Genomic DNA, 14,867 nt, shown 5'->3' on the forward strand with positions numbered 1-14,867 from the left:
CAACAAAAATTGAGTCTTTAGCACGCGGTGTCCGAGGTAAACCAAGAACAAAATCCATAGAAATATCTAACCAAGGGCCTTCTGGAGTGGGAAGAGGAGTATACATACCATGTGGCTTCAAAGTACTCTTCGCCACTCTACATGCAAGATACTTATCAACAAAAGAATCAACATGTTTACGCATATGAGGCCAGTAAAAGTGAACGCTAAGAACATCAAATGTAGCATGTCTACCAAAATGTCCAAGAATATGACTACCATGACTCTCCTCAATCAAAACATCTTCAATGCTACATCTAGGAATGCACAATTTATCACCATGAAACAAATAGCCATCATGCTTATAATAATCATCAAAACCATGCTTCTCACACTTCCTAAATATATCACCAAAATCTACATCATGCTCATACAACTCATAAATATGTGAAAATCCAACCAAATGTGTACGAATATGATTAAATAAAACATACCTCCGAGAGAGTGCATCAGCAACTACATTCTCTTTCCCTTGTTTATACTTAATCAGATATGGAAATTGCTCAATAAAGCTTACTCACCGAGCATGATGCTGATTGAGTTGCTGCTGCCCACGTAAATGCTTGAGGGTCTCATGATCCGTGTGAATTACGAACTCCTTTGGCAGCAAGTAATGTTGCCAAACTCTCAGGGCTTGCACAACCGCATATAATTCCTTGTCGTATGTCGAGTAATTAAGGGCTGCTCCATTGAATTTCTCACTATAATAAGCAATCGGTCGCCCTTCCTGTAATAGTACTGCACCGATACCAACTCTACTAGCATCACATTGGACTTTAAAAGCTCGTTCAAAATGAAGTAGTGCCAAAACCGGAGCATGTGTCAAACTATCCCGAAGCTTCTCAAAGGATGTTTCGTGACTTGCCTCCCACTTAAATGGAACATTCTTCTTTAAAAGGGAGGTCAATGGGGCTGCTATCACACTAAAGTGTGGTACGAATCGCCTAAAGAATCCACACATTCCAAGGAACCTCCGGACATCGGCCACACTTGTACATTTTCTCCATTCCCGAATTGCAGGAATCTTAGATTCATCAACCTTAAGACCATCTGCACCTACAACAAAGCCAAGGAAAATAATTTCATTAGTGCAGAATATGCATTTCTTTAACGTACCATACAATTTAGCATTTCTTAATGCATGGAAAACTTGCCTAACATGTCCTAGATGGTCCTCCAAACAAGTACTATAGACAAGTATGTCGTCTAAGTATACCACCACAAACTTTCCAATAAATTCTCTCAATACATAGTTCATCAACCGCATGAAAGTGCTGGGCGCGTTTGTCAACCCGAATGGCATGACTAGCCACTCGTACACCCCAAACTTAGTTTTAAAAGCTGTTTTCCACTCATCTCCGGGTTGCATACGAATTTGATGGTACCCACTCTTTAAGTCAATTTTTGTAAACAACCGTGCTCCATGCAACTCGTCAAGCATATTATCCAATCGAGGGATTGGATGTCGGTATTTCACAGTAATTGCATTGAAGGCCCTGCAATCAACACACATACTCCATGAGTTATCCTTTTTAGGGACAAGTAAAACAAGTACAACACAAGGAGATAAAGATTCTCGAACCCATCCTTTATTAAGAAGCTCTTGGACTTGTCTTTGAATTTCCTCACTTTCTTTTGGATTACACCTATAAGTTAGCCTATTGGGGATTGATGAACCCGGTGCAAAATCAACACGATGTTCGATGCCTCGCAATGGTGGTAATCCAGGTGGTATATCATCCAGAAAAACATCCTCAAACTCTTTAAGCAAGTCTACAAAAGGAGGAGACGAGTGAGAAAAAGAATTATCATCAATAACAAGTACTTCTTTGAGCAAGATAATATAAAAGTAGCTTCCCTCATCTTGGTTACTATTTTGGCGAACTTCTTTGTTGAACTCTTTAAGACTAAGCAACAACTAGCTATCGTCTCCCTCGGAAGGTTTTGCCGAAATGGTAACAACAGCCCCTTTTGATTTTACCACATCTCGCATAGTCCTATGTAAATATTCAGCATCACGACGGACGGTCTCGAGTAGAAATGCGGAAATGCTCAGTTTCTTGCGACCTTTAGTGAATGATATTTGATTCTTATATCCATCGTACAAAACACGTCTATCAAATTGCCATGGTCGTCCCAAAAGGAGGTGGCATGCAGTCATGGGACACACATCACAAAGGACATCATCGCTGAAACCACAAATCGAAAAGGTAACAATCGCTCGTCTATCGACACGGACAACTCCTTCATCGCTCATCCAATGTAGGTTATATGGTTTCGGGTGTGGGGTGGTATTCAAACTCAGCTTCTCGACTACATAGGAACTAATAACATTGGTGCAACCACCCGAATCCACTATCATGGATATAGTATGTCCCGCTACCTTGCAATGACAATGGAATAGATTTTCTCGCTGTCCCGCACCCTTATCTTCGCGCGGCAAAGAGGTCAAGGCACGCATGACTACTAAACTTAATGGATCCTCATCGCACATTTCTTCAACGTCATCATCACTTCCAGCCTCTGCTTCAGCCTCTACTACCTCATCGCCCTCACCATCATCGACATATCGCCATTCTAAAAAATCATAACGGTTCGTTTATTGGGGCATTGACCTGCATAGTGCCCTTGTCCATGACGCTTATAGCACGTTACAATCTTTTCTTTTTGCTGTCCAAAATCCTTTCCTTTGAACTTCGCAGCCTCATCCTTCTTATCAATTATTTTATATTTGCCTTTATCCATATTTTTATCGAAGGGCTTAGCGAAAACAATTCCCTTAGATCCGGTAGAAGATACAACCGGAGCTACAGAACTGGTTGGGAACTTCCTTTGAGATGAGAATCCAGTTGAGGTTGGTCTCTTGAGCTGCTCCTCTCGTTTGATAGCCAAATCCTCAGCTTCCCGAAGAGAACGAAAACGGTGCAGCTCAACCGTATCAGCTATCTCACGCCTCAAACTCTTAATGAACTGAGCTTTTGTCAATGACTCGCTCTCATCAATATCCAGCCGCATCATCAAAATCTCCAATTCCTTAAAAATATTCCTCTACTGATTTCGAACCTTGCACCAAGAACTGCAACTTGATATTCATATCTCGTTCATAACTTTGTGGCACAAAACACCTCCTTATGATTTCCTTCAACCGGGGCCAAGTATCAATCGGATTTCATTGATGCTGTTCTCTATAACGTCTCTCCTTCTCCCACAAAGTCAAAGCATAATCCCTGAATTTACAAATCGCCATTCGGAATTTCTTGCCATCCGAGTAATTATGGAAGTCAAATGCCATATCGCACTTCGTTGTCCAATCCAAAAATTCCTCTGCCCCTCTTAATCCTCCAAAGGTGGGAAGGGTAATCCTAATGGTAGAAAGATCGTCATCCACTTCACCACGTCGATGATAAGTTCGGTCTCGTTCATAGAATGAGTGCTCTGAGTTACGACTATTGTGTGCGTCTGACCTCATTGAAGGACTCATATCACGATGACGAGAAGCCTCAGCTGCATCATATCTACCCCGAATATCAACTACTCCAGAAGGAACCTCAGTCCGTGCCGTCTCCAAAGATGTCAACCTGTGATTGAGGTCCTCTATTTTCTTATTCACGGCGTACGCTACATGATCCCAAGTTGCCCTTTGTTGCATGGATAAAGTTTTTTCCATTTTGGCCTCTAATTGTTGCATACTCGATTCCAACAGCTCCTTCAATTGTTCAAAAGTGGCCATCCTACAAACAAAGACAAACTATATATATGTATATCGAAAGGTAAGTGCTCTCACTCTCTCTCACAACTCTCATAAAGGAAAATCAAAAGCAACCACAATCAAAACAAAAGAAGCGTTTTGCAAATACCTCAAACAGTACGTCGGAATTCCTTCAAATGCAATACTCAAGGAGAAGTAATGTCGAACAAAAAAAAGACGCATCAACTAGGAAACAAACTAGAGGATTCGACGCCAAACTATAATCGCAGAATGTAAAGAAAGTTTGACACAAGTTCTTATTCCACAATTAAGCAACAAGCTCGAATCGAAATCCCTAGCACATCATTTGATCATGACAATCTCTCCTAACTCAAAAGAACCCCCACAGAAGGAGAGAACTACTTCCTCAAAACTGGTTTAGTGACTCTCAAGTAAGATTATCCAAATGATCAACAATGCACTATAACAAGAAGAGAAAGTGTGCTGCTCAATTTTTTTTTTTTTTTTTTGTTTTCCTTTGTTTTTTTTTTTTGTGCTCTAGGATTTTACTTAATGTTTAGAGTGCGCCTTTTTCTAATTTATATTACCATCTTGGCTCTTTATTGCACTTTTGCCACACTCCTAAAAAACATGATGTAGTGCACTATAATCAAATTCAAACGCTATTTCAGAGAGCTATTCAAAACCAAATCTCACGATTCCAAAACTTAAAATCAACTTCAAGGATTTATCTAACAGTAAAGAAAAGAATCACTTAATAATTCCCAGCCAATTGAGAGCAGTAAATCGAACAATTCGATTGCTCAAAATAGAAAACAGAATGTTGGACCCAAGATTTTCAGACTGACCAAAAACTGTCGTCCAGGTGTTTTTTGAAGATGTTTAGATCACAGCACAACAGAGTGGTGCTCACTGTATAGAGGACTCGATGCCGATTCCGAAACCTTCTCACAATAGTAAATCGGAGTTCGTATGCAAAAGTTACGGCCAAAATACGATTTACCGACAAAACTCACAAAAACACACTTCTAATCCCTTAATTCACTCAATTCCATGATCATTTGATGTGTTTAGCCTCAAAACCAACCATATTACTCAATCAACTTCTAAGAACACTTAGAAAACTACGAACAAAGTTTGTTAGTTCCGGCCAAAAATCACTACTACTTGTGTTTCTTGAGAAACAAATTCAAAAACATAACTCATGTTTGGCAACTAACAATGGATTGGAACTAGTTATTATTTCCACTAGAGAGGGAATTTTTGCAACGACGAAATGACTATTTCCAAAAACTATGAACTATCTCTAAATAACATTAACTAAACCAATGTTCTAACACAAATTTGATCAAACAGGACATAGAGACATATTATCGAACATGTTGTGAACAAGATTGCTACGAAATCTTATGATCAAATCAACAACCGCTCTGATACCAATTTATGACATGGATTAGGATCATCTCCATGAATCAAACTCGAAGACAAGTATCTAATATGTATTCGGGAACTTACAAATGCTGAATCGAAAATCGAAATAGAAATAGGATAAGTTGAATTCCAAAAGCAATCACTCCTCTTGAGCAAGTACTTTCGAGAATCCACGGACTGTCCGAGGCTGCCGATGCATCTTCCGTCTCTCACGCAATTGCATCCGAAGCTCAACAATCGAATTGCCCTCTCGGCGGATGAAATCACTCCAACTCTAAGGAATCTCTCCAAAGCTAGGTAAACCCTCTCTCAAATGTTCTCATCTAAGTTATGTGTGCATCAAGAAAATAAACAAAGTTATATATACTAAATGACAAATTAATCTAAGCCACACATCTTAAGTGGCAAGCTAATCTAAATCACACATTTTGATTAAGATCAAAGGATCACAACCTCCAAGCAAACAAGTAGCTTCAACCGGGTTCGGATTGTAATCGGTCCGTCTAAGTTTGGATTCGGGTGATCCGGAGCCGTGTCAGTTAGTTTTAAGATCGAAAATACTAAAACGAAAAACAAGTTTGAAAGAAACAAAAAGAATTTTATTAAAGAACACAAAAAAGCGTAACACAAATGGAACAATAACAACACACTAATGTTGCTCAGATTTAAAATCGGTTAACTTTATCGAACAAAGAAACCGATAGGAAGGAAGAGCTGCTCCGGTGACGGCCAACGGACACCCGGCGAGCCTATTTCCTACCCAAAAAGAAGAAATCCAAACCCTCGAAATAGAACAACACGGTTTGGATGATTCAGACCGTATAAACCTCGCCAAACACTTCCCAATGTCCCACAAAACAAAGGCCTAACTAAATTGGAGTGAATATCACCAGAAAACACACGTCGGAGATACACCAGAGAAGAGGAAGAACGATCGCGACAGAGAACCCTTTTTGAGAGAGAAAGAATATTAGTAACTGCGCTGCAAATGATAGAGGCAGCAATATATATATCACTGCAACGGACAACTAGGATTAGAAACCTAGGATGGACGGTTGGGATCTGATTAGGGGAAATTGGGCCACGGGTCGGGTCATCATCAGACGGGTCAGATCTTGGCCAAAATACAACATTTCTCCTCCTTTTTGGTCGAGATTCACATGGATAAAGATCATCACAGCCACACCTATTACTCAACCATACTGTAAGTACACGTTTAAAAATAGAATTTGAAAAACTAATCAAAAGTATAAAAGTTCAAAATATTTAAACATGACTCAAATTTAAAAACAGACAACGATTTGGTACCCATATCAGCCGGATTGAATTCCGAAGGAATCTTCTCCAACTTTACGAGACCTTTACCAACTATATCATGAATAAAATGAAACCTAACATCTATATGTTTTGTTCGATCATGAAAAACAGGATTCTTGCAAAGTTGAATGCCCGATTGACTATCCGAATACACTACAACATCACCCGCTAACACACCAATTTCAGATAGCAGCCCCTTTAACCACAATGCCTCTTTCAAGGCTTCAGTAATAGCAATATATATTCAGATTCAGTCGTAGATAATGCAACAATGTGTTGTAATTTTAATTTCCAACTAATAACAGATCCACACAAAGTAAAAACATAAGAAGTAGTCGATTTTCTACTATATTTAGAATATTTAGAATATTTCAAACCCAAATTCATTGTGCCACACAAATATTTCAAAAGCCACTTCAAAGCACATCAATATTCCACACCGGGATTGTACATAAATCGACTTAAACAGCTTACGGCATAAGCAATATCAGGCCTAGTACTAACCATAAGGTACATAACCGAACCTATTGCATTTGAATATGGCACATTTTTTATGTATTCTAAATTAGCTTGTGTTTTAGGTGACTGACTTTTACTTAAAGAAAAATGTGAAGCTAATGGCACACTAACAGATTTGGAATCAGTCATATTAAACCACTTAATCGCCTTTTTCACATAAGATGATTGATTTAAAAACAAAACAGATTTTTCTCTATTTCTCTCTATGTGCATGCCTAAAATAACTTTTGCATCACCTAAAAATTTCATATCAAATTGATCACTCAAACATTTATTAATTTGATTAATAACAGTCACATCAGAACTGATTAAGAGCATATCATCAACATAAATCAGCAAGAAAACAAGTTTATCATTTACTGATTTAAAGTACAAACAATGATCAAATTGACTTCTATTAAAATTTAAAGATTTCATACAATTATCAAACTTTAAATTCCATTGTCTAGGTGATTGTTTTAGGCCATAAAGAGATTTCTTTAACAAACACACAAAATCAGGTTTATTTTTCTCTATAAAATCATCGGGCTATTTCATATAAATCTTTTCATCTAAATCACCATGTAAAAAAATAGTTTTAACATATAGTTGTTTTAGATTCCAATTAAAATGAGCAACTAAAGCAAGCATGACACGAACAGTAGAAAACTTCACAACCGGAGAAAAAATTTCATTATAATCAATACCCTCTTTTTGGGTAAAACCTTTAGCTACTAGTCTAACTTTAAATCTAATGTTATTTTCCTCTTTTTTCACTTAAAAAACCCATTTACAATCCACCAATGAACAACTTTCAGGTTTGTTAACCAAAATCCAAGTGTTATTATCATGTAAGGACTTTATTTCATCATTCATTGCTTTAGTCCACTCATTTTTATATTTTGAATTGATTGTTTCTCTATATGACTTTGGTTCATTACTATCAAGTGTATCAAACACACTAAAAGTATATGAAGTCAAATCAAAATCATTAAATCTAACAGGTTGTTTAATAGTTCTTTTGGGTCTATTTGAAATACTTTGACTCAAATTATCACTTAAAGGATCACACACATTTTTTTGTTGAAAATCAGCACATTAGTTATCAAACACAAAAGGATCAGAACAGGAACCCACATTTTTAGATTGAAAACCTACTTCAGATTGATTTAAATTTGTTTTAAAATTTTCAGAATTTTCAGAATTGTCATTTTCACCATTATTCAATGAAAAACCATCAAACTCCACCTTATTTTGAATACTATCAATTTAAAAGTTGAAACAGGTAACACATTCGTCAAACAAGACATTTCAAGCTCATTAAATGTAACATCACGACTTACATTTATTTTAAAATCAGGACTCTTTTTAATCTATAACCTATAGCCTTTAACACATTCTGGATAACCAAGAAAAACACATTTCTCTGCCCTAGGTTCTAATTTATCAGTTAGAATATGAGCAAACGCAGCACAACCAAACACCCTTAAATTTGACAAATCAATAGGTTTTTCTAACCACACAGATTCAAGACAATTCCCATTCAAGGGAATCGATGGGGTCCTATTCACTAAATAGGCTGCTGTTATAACATCCTCTCCCTAAAACATTTTAGGCAAACCCGAGGAAGCCAACATGCTTCTAACTCTTTTTAAAAGAGTTATATTAATCCTTTCAGCCACCCAATTTTGTTAGGGTGTGTAAGGGACTGTTTTGTGCCTAATAATACCATGCTCAAGATACAAAGAATCTGACCATTGATTACAAAATTCAAGGCCATTATCAGTCCTTAAAAACTTAAGTTTCTTCCCGGTTTGATTTTCAATCAAAACTTTCCATTATTTGAATATTTTGAAAACATCATATTTGTTCTTCATAAAAAATACCCAAACTTTTCTTGAAAATTTATCAATAATAGAAAGAAAACACCTACTACCACCATATGTGGGCTCACTAGAAGGGCCCCACACATCACCATGTATATATTCCAATATATGAGATGATTTAATCAATTTAGGAACTGAACCATTAGGAAATTGAACTCTATGTTGTTTTCTATACACACATTCACCACAAAAACGTAAAGGAGAAATTTTATCTTTTCTAAAATAACCATTTTTGTGTAAAGCTTCTAAACCTCTAGCACTTATATGCCCAAGTCTTTTATCCCATAATTCAATTTTATCATCACACACTTTATTTGAAAAATCAAAATTTATAACAAGCTCCACCTTAGTGACATACAAGTTATTTTATTCTTTCAGCTTTGAAAACAACTAAAGAACCTTTTAAAATTTTCATAAAATCATTTCCCCATTTGCCTTCCAACCCTATATCCTCTAAACCCACACAAGACAACAAATTATTGCACAAATTGGACACATGTCTCACATTTTTTTAAACTAACACAAAACCGGTTTCAAATTTAAGACGAACAGTGCCAACACCTTCAACTCTACAAATTTTATCATTTTCCATAAAAACCATACAATTATTTAGTGTCTTGTAGTTTGAAAATTTTTTTCTTAAGGGTGTCATGTGATAAGTAAAAGCTGAATCAATTAACCACTCATTCATACACACCAAATTCACATTACAACAATTAGATTTTACCATATACACATCACCAAAATTCTGAAAATCAGAAGTGTAATTAACATGTTGTTGTTTGTTACTAGACCCAACTATTTTAGTACATTGTTTCACATAATGTCAAACTTCTTCACAACCAAAACACTTTCTTTCATGGTTTTTAGACTTAGACCTAGACTTACCTCTATAAATTTTCTTCCTTTTATTATTATTATTGTTTTGGAAATTCTTATTACTACTCTTTTGATTTGCATTACCTTTCTTATGAGGAGATCTACCTCTAGTATACATGACTTCACCGGATGAAAACTTATGACTATTATTAATAGCTAAATCCAATTCTTTACTTTTCAAACCATTTATTAAAACATCCAAAGTTATATAGTCTTTACCATATCTAATAGCAGATTTTATGTCTAAATAAGAATTGGGTATAGCATTTAACAAAACAATAGGATTGTAGATATCAATAGTAGTATCCCAGTCAACTTTATGTCTTGTATTAATTTATGAAAAATGTCTAAATTTTAATCAATGCTCTTTTGCAAATCAAGTTTAAAGCTGAAATTTTTTTCCAACAAATACAATTTACTTGGCAAAGAAGTTTCAGTATATAATTGGTCTAATCTTTCCCACAAATCTTTTGCAGTTTTAACCATTCCAACTTTTCTAATCATAGAATCAACAAGATTGATAATTATAAAGGAATGTGCTTGCTCATCTATTCCTGCTTTGCATTCATTATAAACAGTTGCAGCATAATTTCCATCAATTGTCTTAAAAACTTTTTGAGTAATCAAAAAACCTTTCATTTTTCATATAGAAAATTCTGTTTTTCCATCAAAGTGAATCAAACTTAGAAGATGATTTTGAGACGTTTTGAAAAGACAAATTTTATTTAAAAAATATTTAGATTTTGGAAAAACACAGAAAAATACAAACAGACAAATTTTTTTTTTTCAAAATCTTAACACCCAAGAACAATTAACGCAACAAGCAACAAAAAATGAACAAGCAATATCACACACAATAATCATTGCAAAAAAAACACAAGAACAAATATTTTTCCCAAAAGTATTTAAAAGCACAACAAACAAGTCAGAAATAGGGATATTCACACAACAATCAACCTATGGCTACAGTCAGCAACCCACTATTGTAATAAAGTAAATCACATAATCAAAATATCAATTAAGATTCCTAAAACTGCAATCAGCAGTGACTAAACCACACAGGGTTTCAAATTCACATAAAAACACAGATATCACATAAATGAAAGGGTTAAGCCTTTTACCAATAGGGTTTTCAAAAATTATGAAAAACCTTATGTGAACTACCAATGAGTTTACACGCCAGTGCCGATTCTTTAAGGCCTGTCTAAGCTGTGCTCTGAAAAAATCACAACAAATGTTAGTTTAATACAGAATACAAATATTTGTTCCTTTTTTTTTTCTTTCAAATAATTCCTTCGCTTTCTAAAACACACTTTTTCTTTTTTTTTTAAAAAAGAACATAACAGATTATTTAAAACAAAAATATGTTCGTAACAGATTTTAAAAAACCTATTTCTAGAACTGGATAGAACTAATGTATAACAAGTTTAATAAAAAAAAAACTGTTTGCTGCAGAATTTTTTTTTTAAAAAAAAAATTGTTCACTGACAAAACAAAAAATAGAACAAAAATTATAATCTGAGGCAAATCCAGAAACAATAACTTTCAAAGAAGAAAAAAAAAAATCTTTCAAGGTCTGATTTAGAAATAACAAAGCACATCAATTCTTTTGCAAAACAACGAAGGAACACCCAAGAACTTGCGTTTTTTATTAAAAAAAAAAACCTAGTAGCTCTGTAACTATTGTTAGTTTTAGGATCGGAAATACTAAAATGAAAAACAAGTTTGAAAGAAACAAAAAGAGCTTTATTAAAGAGCACAAACAAAGCGTAACAAAAATGGATCACAAACAACACACTAATGTGGCTCAAATTTAAAATCGGTTAACTTTATCGAACAAAGAAACCGATAGGAAGGAAGAGCTGCTCCGGCGACGGCCAACGGACACTTGTTGAGCTTATCTCCTACCCAAAAAGAAGAAATCCAAACCCTCGTGTTGAGCACAAAAAAAACGATGGGTAGGGTTTTTGAGAATGAGCCTACTAAATTAGGTTAAGGTTTATTCGAGTTTAATGGGCTTTCAAAAAACCGAAATATAAATGTTGATTAGGGAAAAAGCTTCCTCGGGAGAAGGCAAAGATCGGGTGTCATAAGGTCGGACACGGAGCTCAGGTACGATAAGGTCGGGTGCGGGACCCAGTGTAATAAGGTCGGACACGGAGGTCAGGTACGATAAGGTCGGGTGCGGAACTCAGGGGTAATAAGGTCGGACATGGAGCTCAGGTACGATAAGGTCGGGTGCGGAACCCAGGTGTAATAAGGTCGGACACGGAGCTCAGGTACGATAAGGTCGGGTACGGAACCCAGGGGTAATAAGGTCGGACATGGAGCTCAGGTATGATAAGGTTGGATGCGGAGCCCAGGTGTAATAAGGTCGGGCACTGAGGTCGGGCGTGATTAGGTCGGGTGTTGAATCGGACGCGGTAAGGTCAGGTACAAAGGTCGGACGTGATAAGGTCGGACATTAACGTCGGGCGTGATTAGATCGGGCACGGAGGTCGGACGTGATTAGGTCGGGTGTTGAGATCGGACGCGGTAAGGTCGGGCACTAAGGTCGGGCGTGATCAGGTCGGGCACAGAGGTCGGACATGATTAGGTCGAGTGTTGAGATTGGACGCGGTAAGGTCGGGCACAAAGGTCGGGCGTGATCAGATCGGGCACGGAGGTCGGACGTGATCAGGTCGGGTGTTAAGATCGAACACGGTAAGGTCAGACACAAGGTCGGACGCTGAAGTCGGATGTGAGTAGGTCGGGCTCGGAGGTCGGGCGTGATAAGGTAGGGCAGTAAGGTCAGACGTGATAAGGTCGGACAAGAAAATAGGGCATGATAAGGTCGAGAACTGAGGTCAGATGTGATCCGGTCAGGTGCGGAGGTCGGATGTGATAAGGCTGGGTGAAGAGGAGTCAGGCAAGTCGGGCGGTTAAACAAGTCAGTTGAGCGCTGTAATTGGTGAGAGCGGTTAGTGAGTCAGTTAACACACGTGTCAACAAAGGAGAACCTGGTGGGCGGTTGACAGCGGTTGCTGTAACCAACCGGATGGCAGTTCAAACTGTTTCTTTAAGAAGTTATTTAAAGATTCGGGTCTGTTCGGACAAGGTATCTTTAATCAACATCAAATTCAAGAGAATTGCTTTTGGGGATCACCATTTTATTTTCCAGTCTTTCGTTTTATTTTTTTTCTATTTTATTTATGTATCCTACAGTGTTTAGAGATTACTAATCTCAGGCACTAATTATATCAAATTCGAAGATAATTTCCTATTTTCGGATTTTACTTTTTATTGTTGAAAAAATACATTAACAATTTGGAGACCACAGTGGGAGAAAGACAAGATTTCTGATCCTATGTCAACAGAGAACTTCATAAGATTGAGGTTCGGCCGAATCATCGAAAGGATCCATATGGCAGGGTCACAGCCTCATGCATCTTCAGCACCAGTGGGAGAAACTGTTTCACCACCTATCATGCCAAATGCAGGGGAAACATTTCAAGCACCTGCTGACTGGGTGTCCTATATTCAACAATTGAACAATCAGCATAATCAGACTTTGCAAAACATGTTGCGGGAGCAACAAATGTTGCGGGAGCAACAAAACCTTATGCAAAATATGCTAAATCAGACATTATCAAGGGTTACTCTGCAACCCACCCAGACACCGCCAGAGTCATCACCATCCAGATTACAGGCAAATTTTGCGGGGCCCTCTTACGTGGATAGCACTTTTCCAAGTGCTACTGCCACTAGGGTTGACAGGGGAAAGACTCCTCTCACATACCCAAATAATGTTCCACTGGGTGTTAGGGTCGAACCAACCGACCCCAGAGAACAAAGATTGGGAGGACAGGCTCACAATTCTATTCCTGTATTTGACCCTGTTCCACCCAGGGTAGATCCGGAAGACATTGCTCAAGTCTTGAGAGTGCATTTTGGAATGAATCCTCAGACGGTCAATAGACCAGCCTATCAGAGGCCATTCTCAGAAAGAGTCATCAATGAGCACCCCCTTCCGAGGAATTACAGACCACCCGACTTTCACTCGTTTTCAGGAGAAGATGGAGCATCAACCATTGAGCATGTGGGACGCTTCACGGCTCAATTGGGGGAAGTGGGCAATAATTCGTTTTACAAATTACAGTTGTTTGGATTATCGCTCACAAGAACCGCTTTTTCATGGTTCGCTAATTTACCAACAGGACAGTTTCAAACTTGAAAAGGTCTGGAGGCCGCATTCCATGCAAGATTCTTTAATCCGCTCCCAACAGTCTCGCTCGCAGATCTCTTAGAGATCCGGCAGATGCCAGAAGAGACTGCTTATCAATTTATAGAGCAGATACGTTTAATGAAGGGTCGGTGCCCGACAATCATTGAAGAAAGCGAGATGACTAATTTAGTGGTCAGGAATATGTACACAGACTGCGGGATGCATTGACAGCCCACGATATTCAGGATCTGGCCAGCCTGGCTTCCAAAGCAGGAAGGCTAGAATCTTTTTTTTTGAGAAAAAGATCATAATTTCCGACGGAACAGGGTTCAACAGATGGCCAGTGTTGATACAAAAATGTATGCGCCAGATGATGAGCAGGGAAACATCATTGAAGAAATGACAGCTGAACTTGTGAGCGGCAAGCCGTATGTGTGTTCCAAACTAAAGCTTCTTCCGGGGACAGAAGAGAAGAAACAACCGACCTTTGATGCGTCTAAAGCAGATGAAATTTTCGATATTCTACTAGCAGACGGGCAAATTCGCATTCCTAAAGGGCAGCGTTTAGCAACGAAAGAAGAGATAAAAGGGAGGCCATACTGTAAGTGGCATAATTCTTTTATGCATTACACTAATCAATGTACGCATTTCCGAAAGGAAATGCAGAAGGCTATCAGAGCAAGGAGATTCAAGTATGTAACAATGGGAGTGGAACACTACTCATTCCCAAAAGTGACTACTGCTGTGATCTCCCTGCGTTCTTTACAAGATACGCAAAGTGATGGTGAGGAAAATACCAAGCGAAAGGAGCGTAAGCCCAAAGAGCGGGAACACGATCAGGAAAACAAGTTCAAAGTTTGCGAAACTAGAGTGGCGGAGAAATAGGATAAAGAAGATGGGTCCT

At 37.7% G+C, this 14,867-nt stretch overlaps 1 protein-coding gene across 1 annotated transcript; it reads left to right on the forward strand.

Annotated features, from left to right (window-relative positions):
- The first annotated feature begins 13,105 nt into the window (after positions 1-13,105).
- LOC127251229 (uncharacterized) lies at positions 13,106-13,972 on the forward strand. Its single transcript, XM_051274840.1, has one exon. It carries the CDS (start codon positions 13,106-13,108, stop codon positions 13,970-13,972), a length of 867 nt encoding a protein of 288 aa, XP_051130797.1.
- Positions 13,973-14,867: the final 895 nt, after the last annotated feature.

This window comes from Andrographis paniculata, unplaced genomic scaffold, assembly GCF_009805555.1.
Source record: "Andrographis paniculata isolate CXL003 unplaced genomic scaffold, ASM980555v1 Contig43END, whole genome shotgun sequence".
Classification (NCBI taxonomy): domain Eukaryota; kingdom Viridiplantae; phylum Streptophyta; class Magnoliopsida; order Lamiales; family Acanthaceae; genus Andrographis; species Andrographis paniculata.

What these genes read in the sequence shown, in the direction of transcription:
- LOC127251229 (XM_051274840.1), top strand. Translation starts at nt 13,106, where the DNA reads ATGTCAACAGAGAACTTCATAAGATTGAGGTTCGGCCGAATCATCGAA.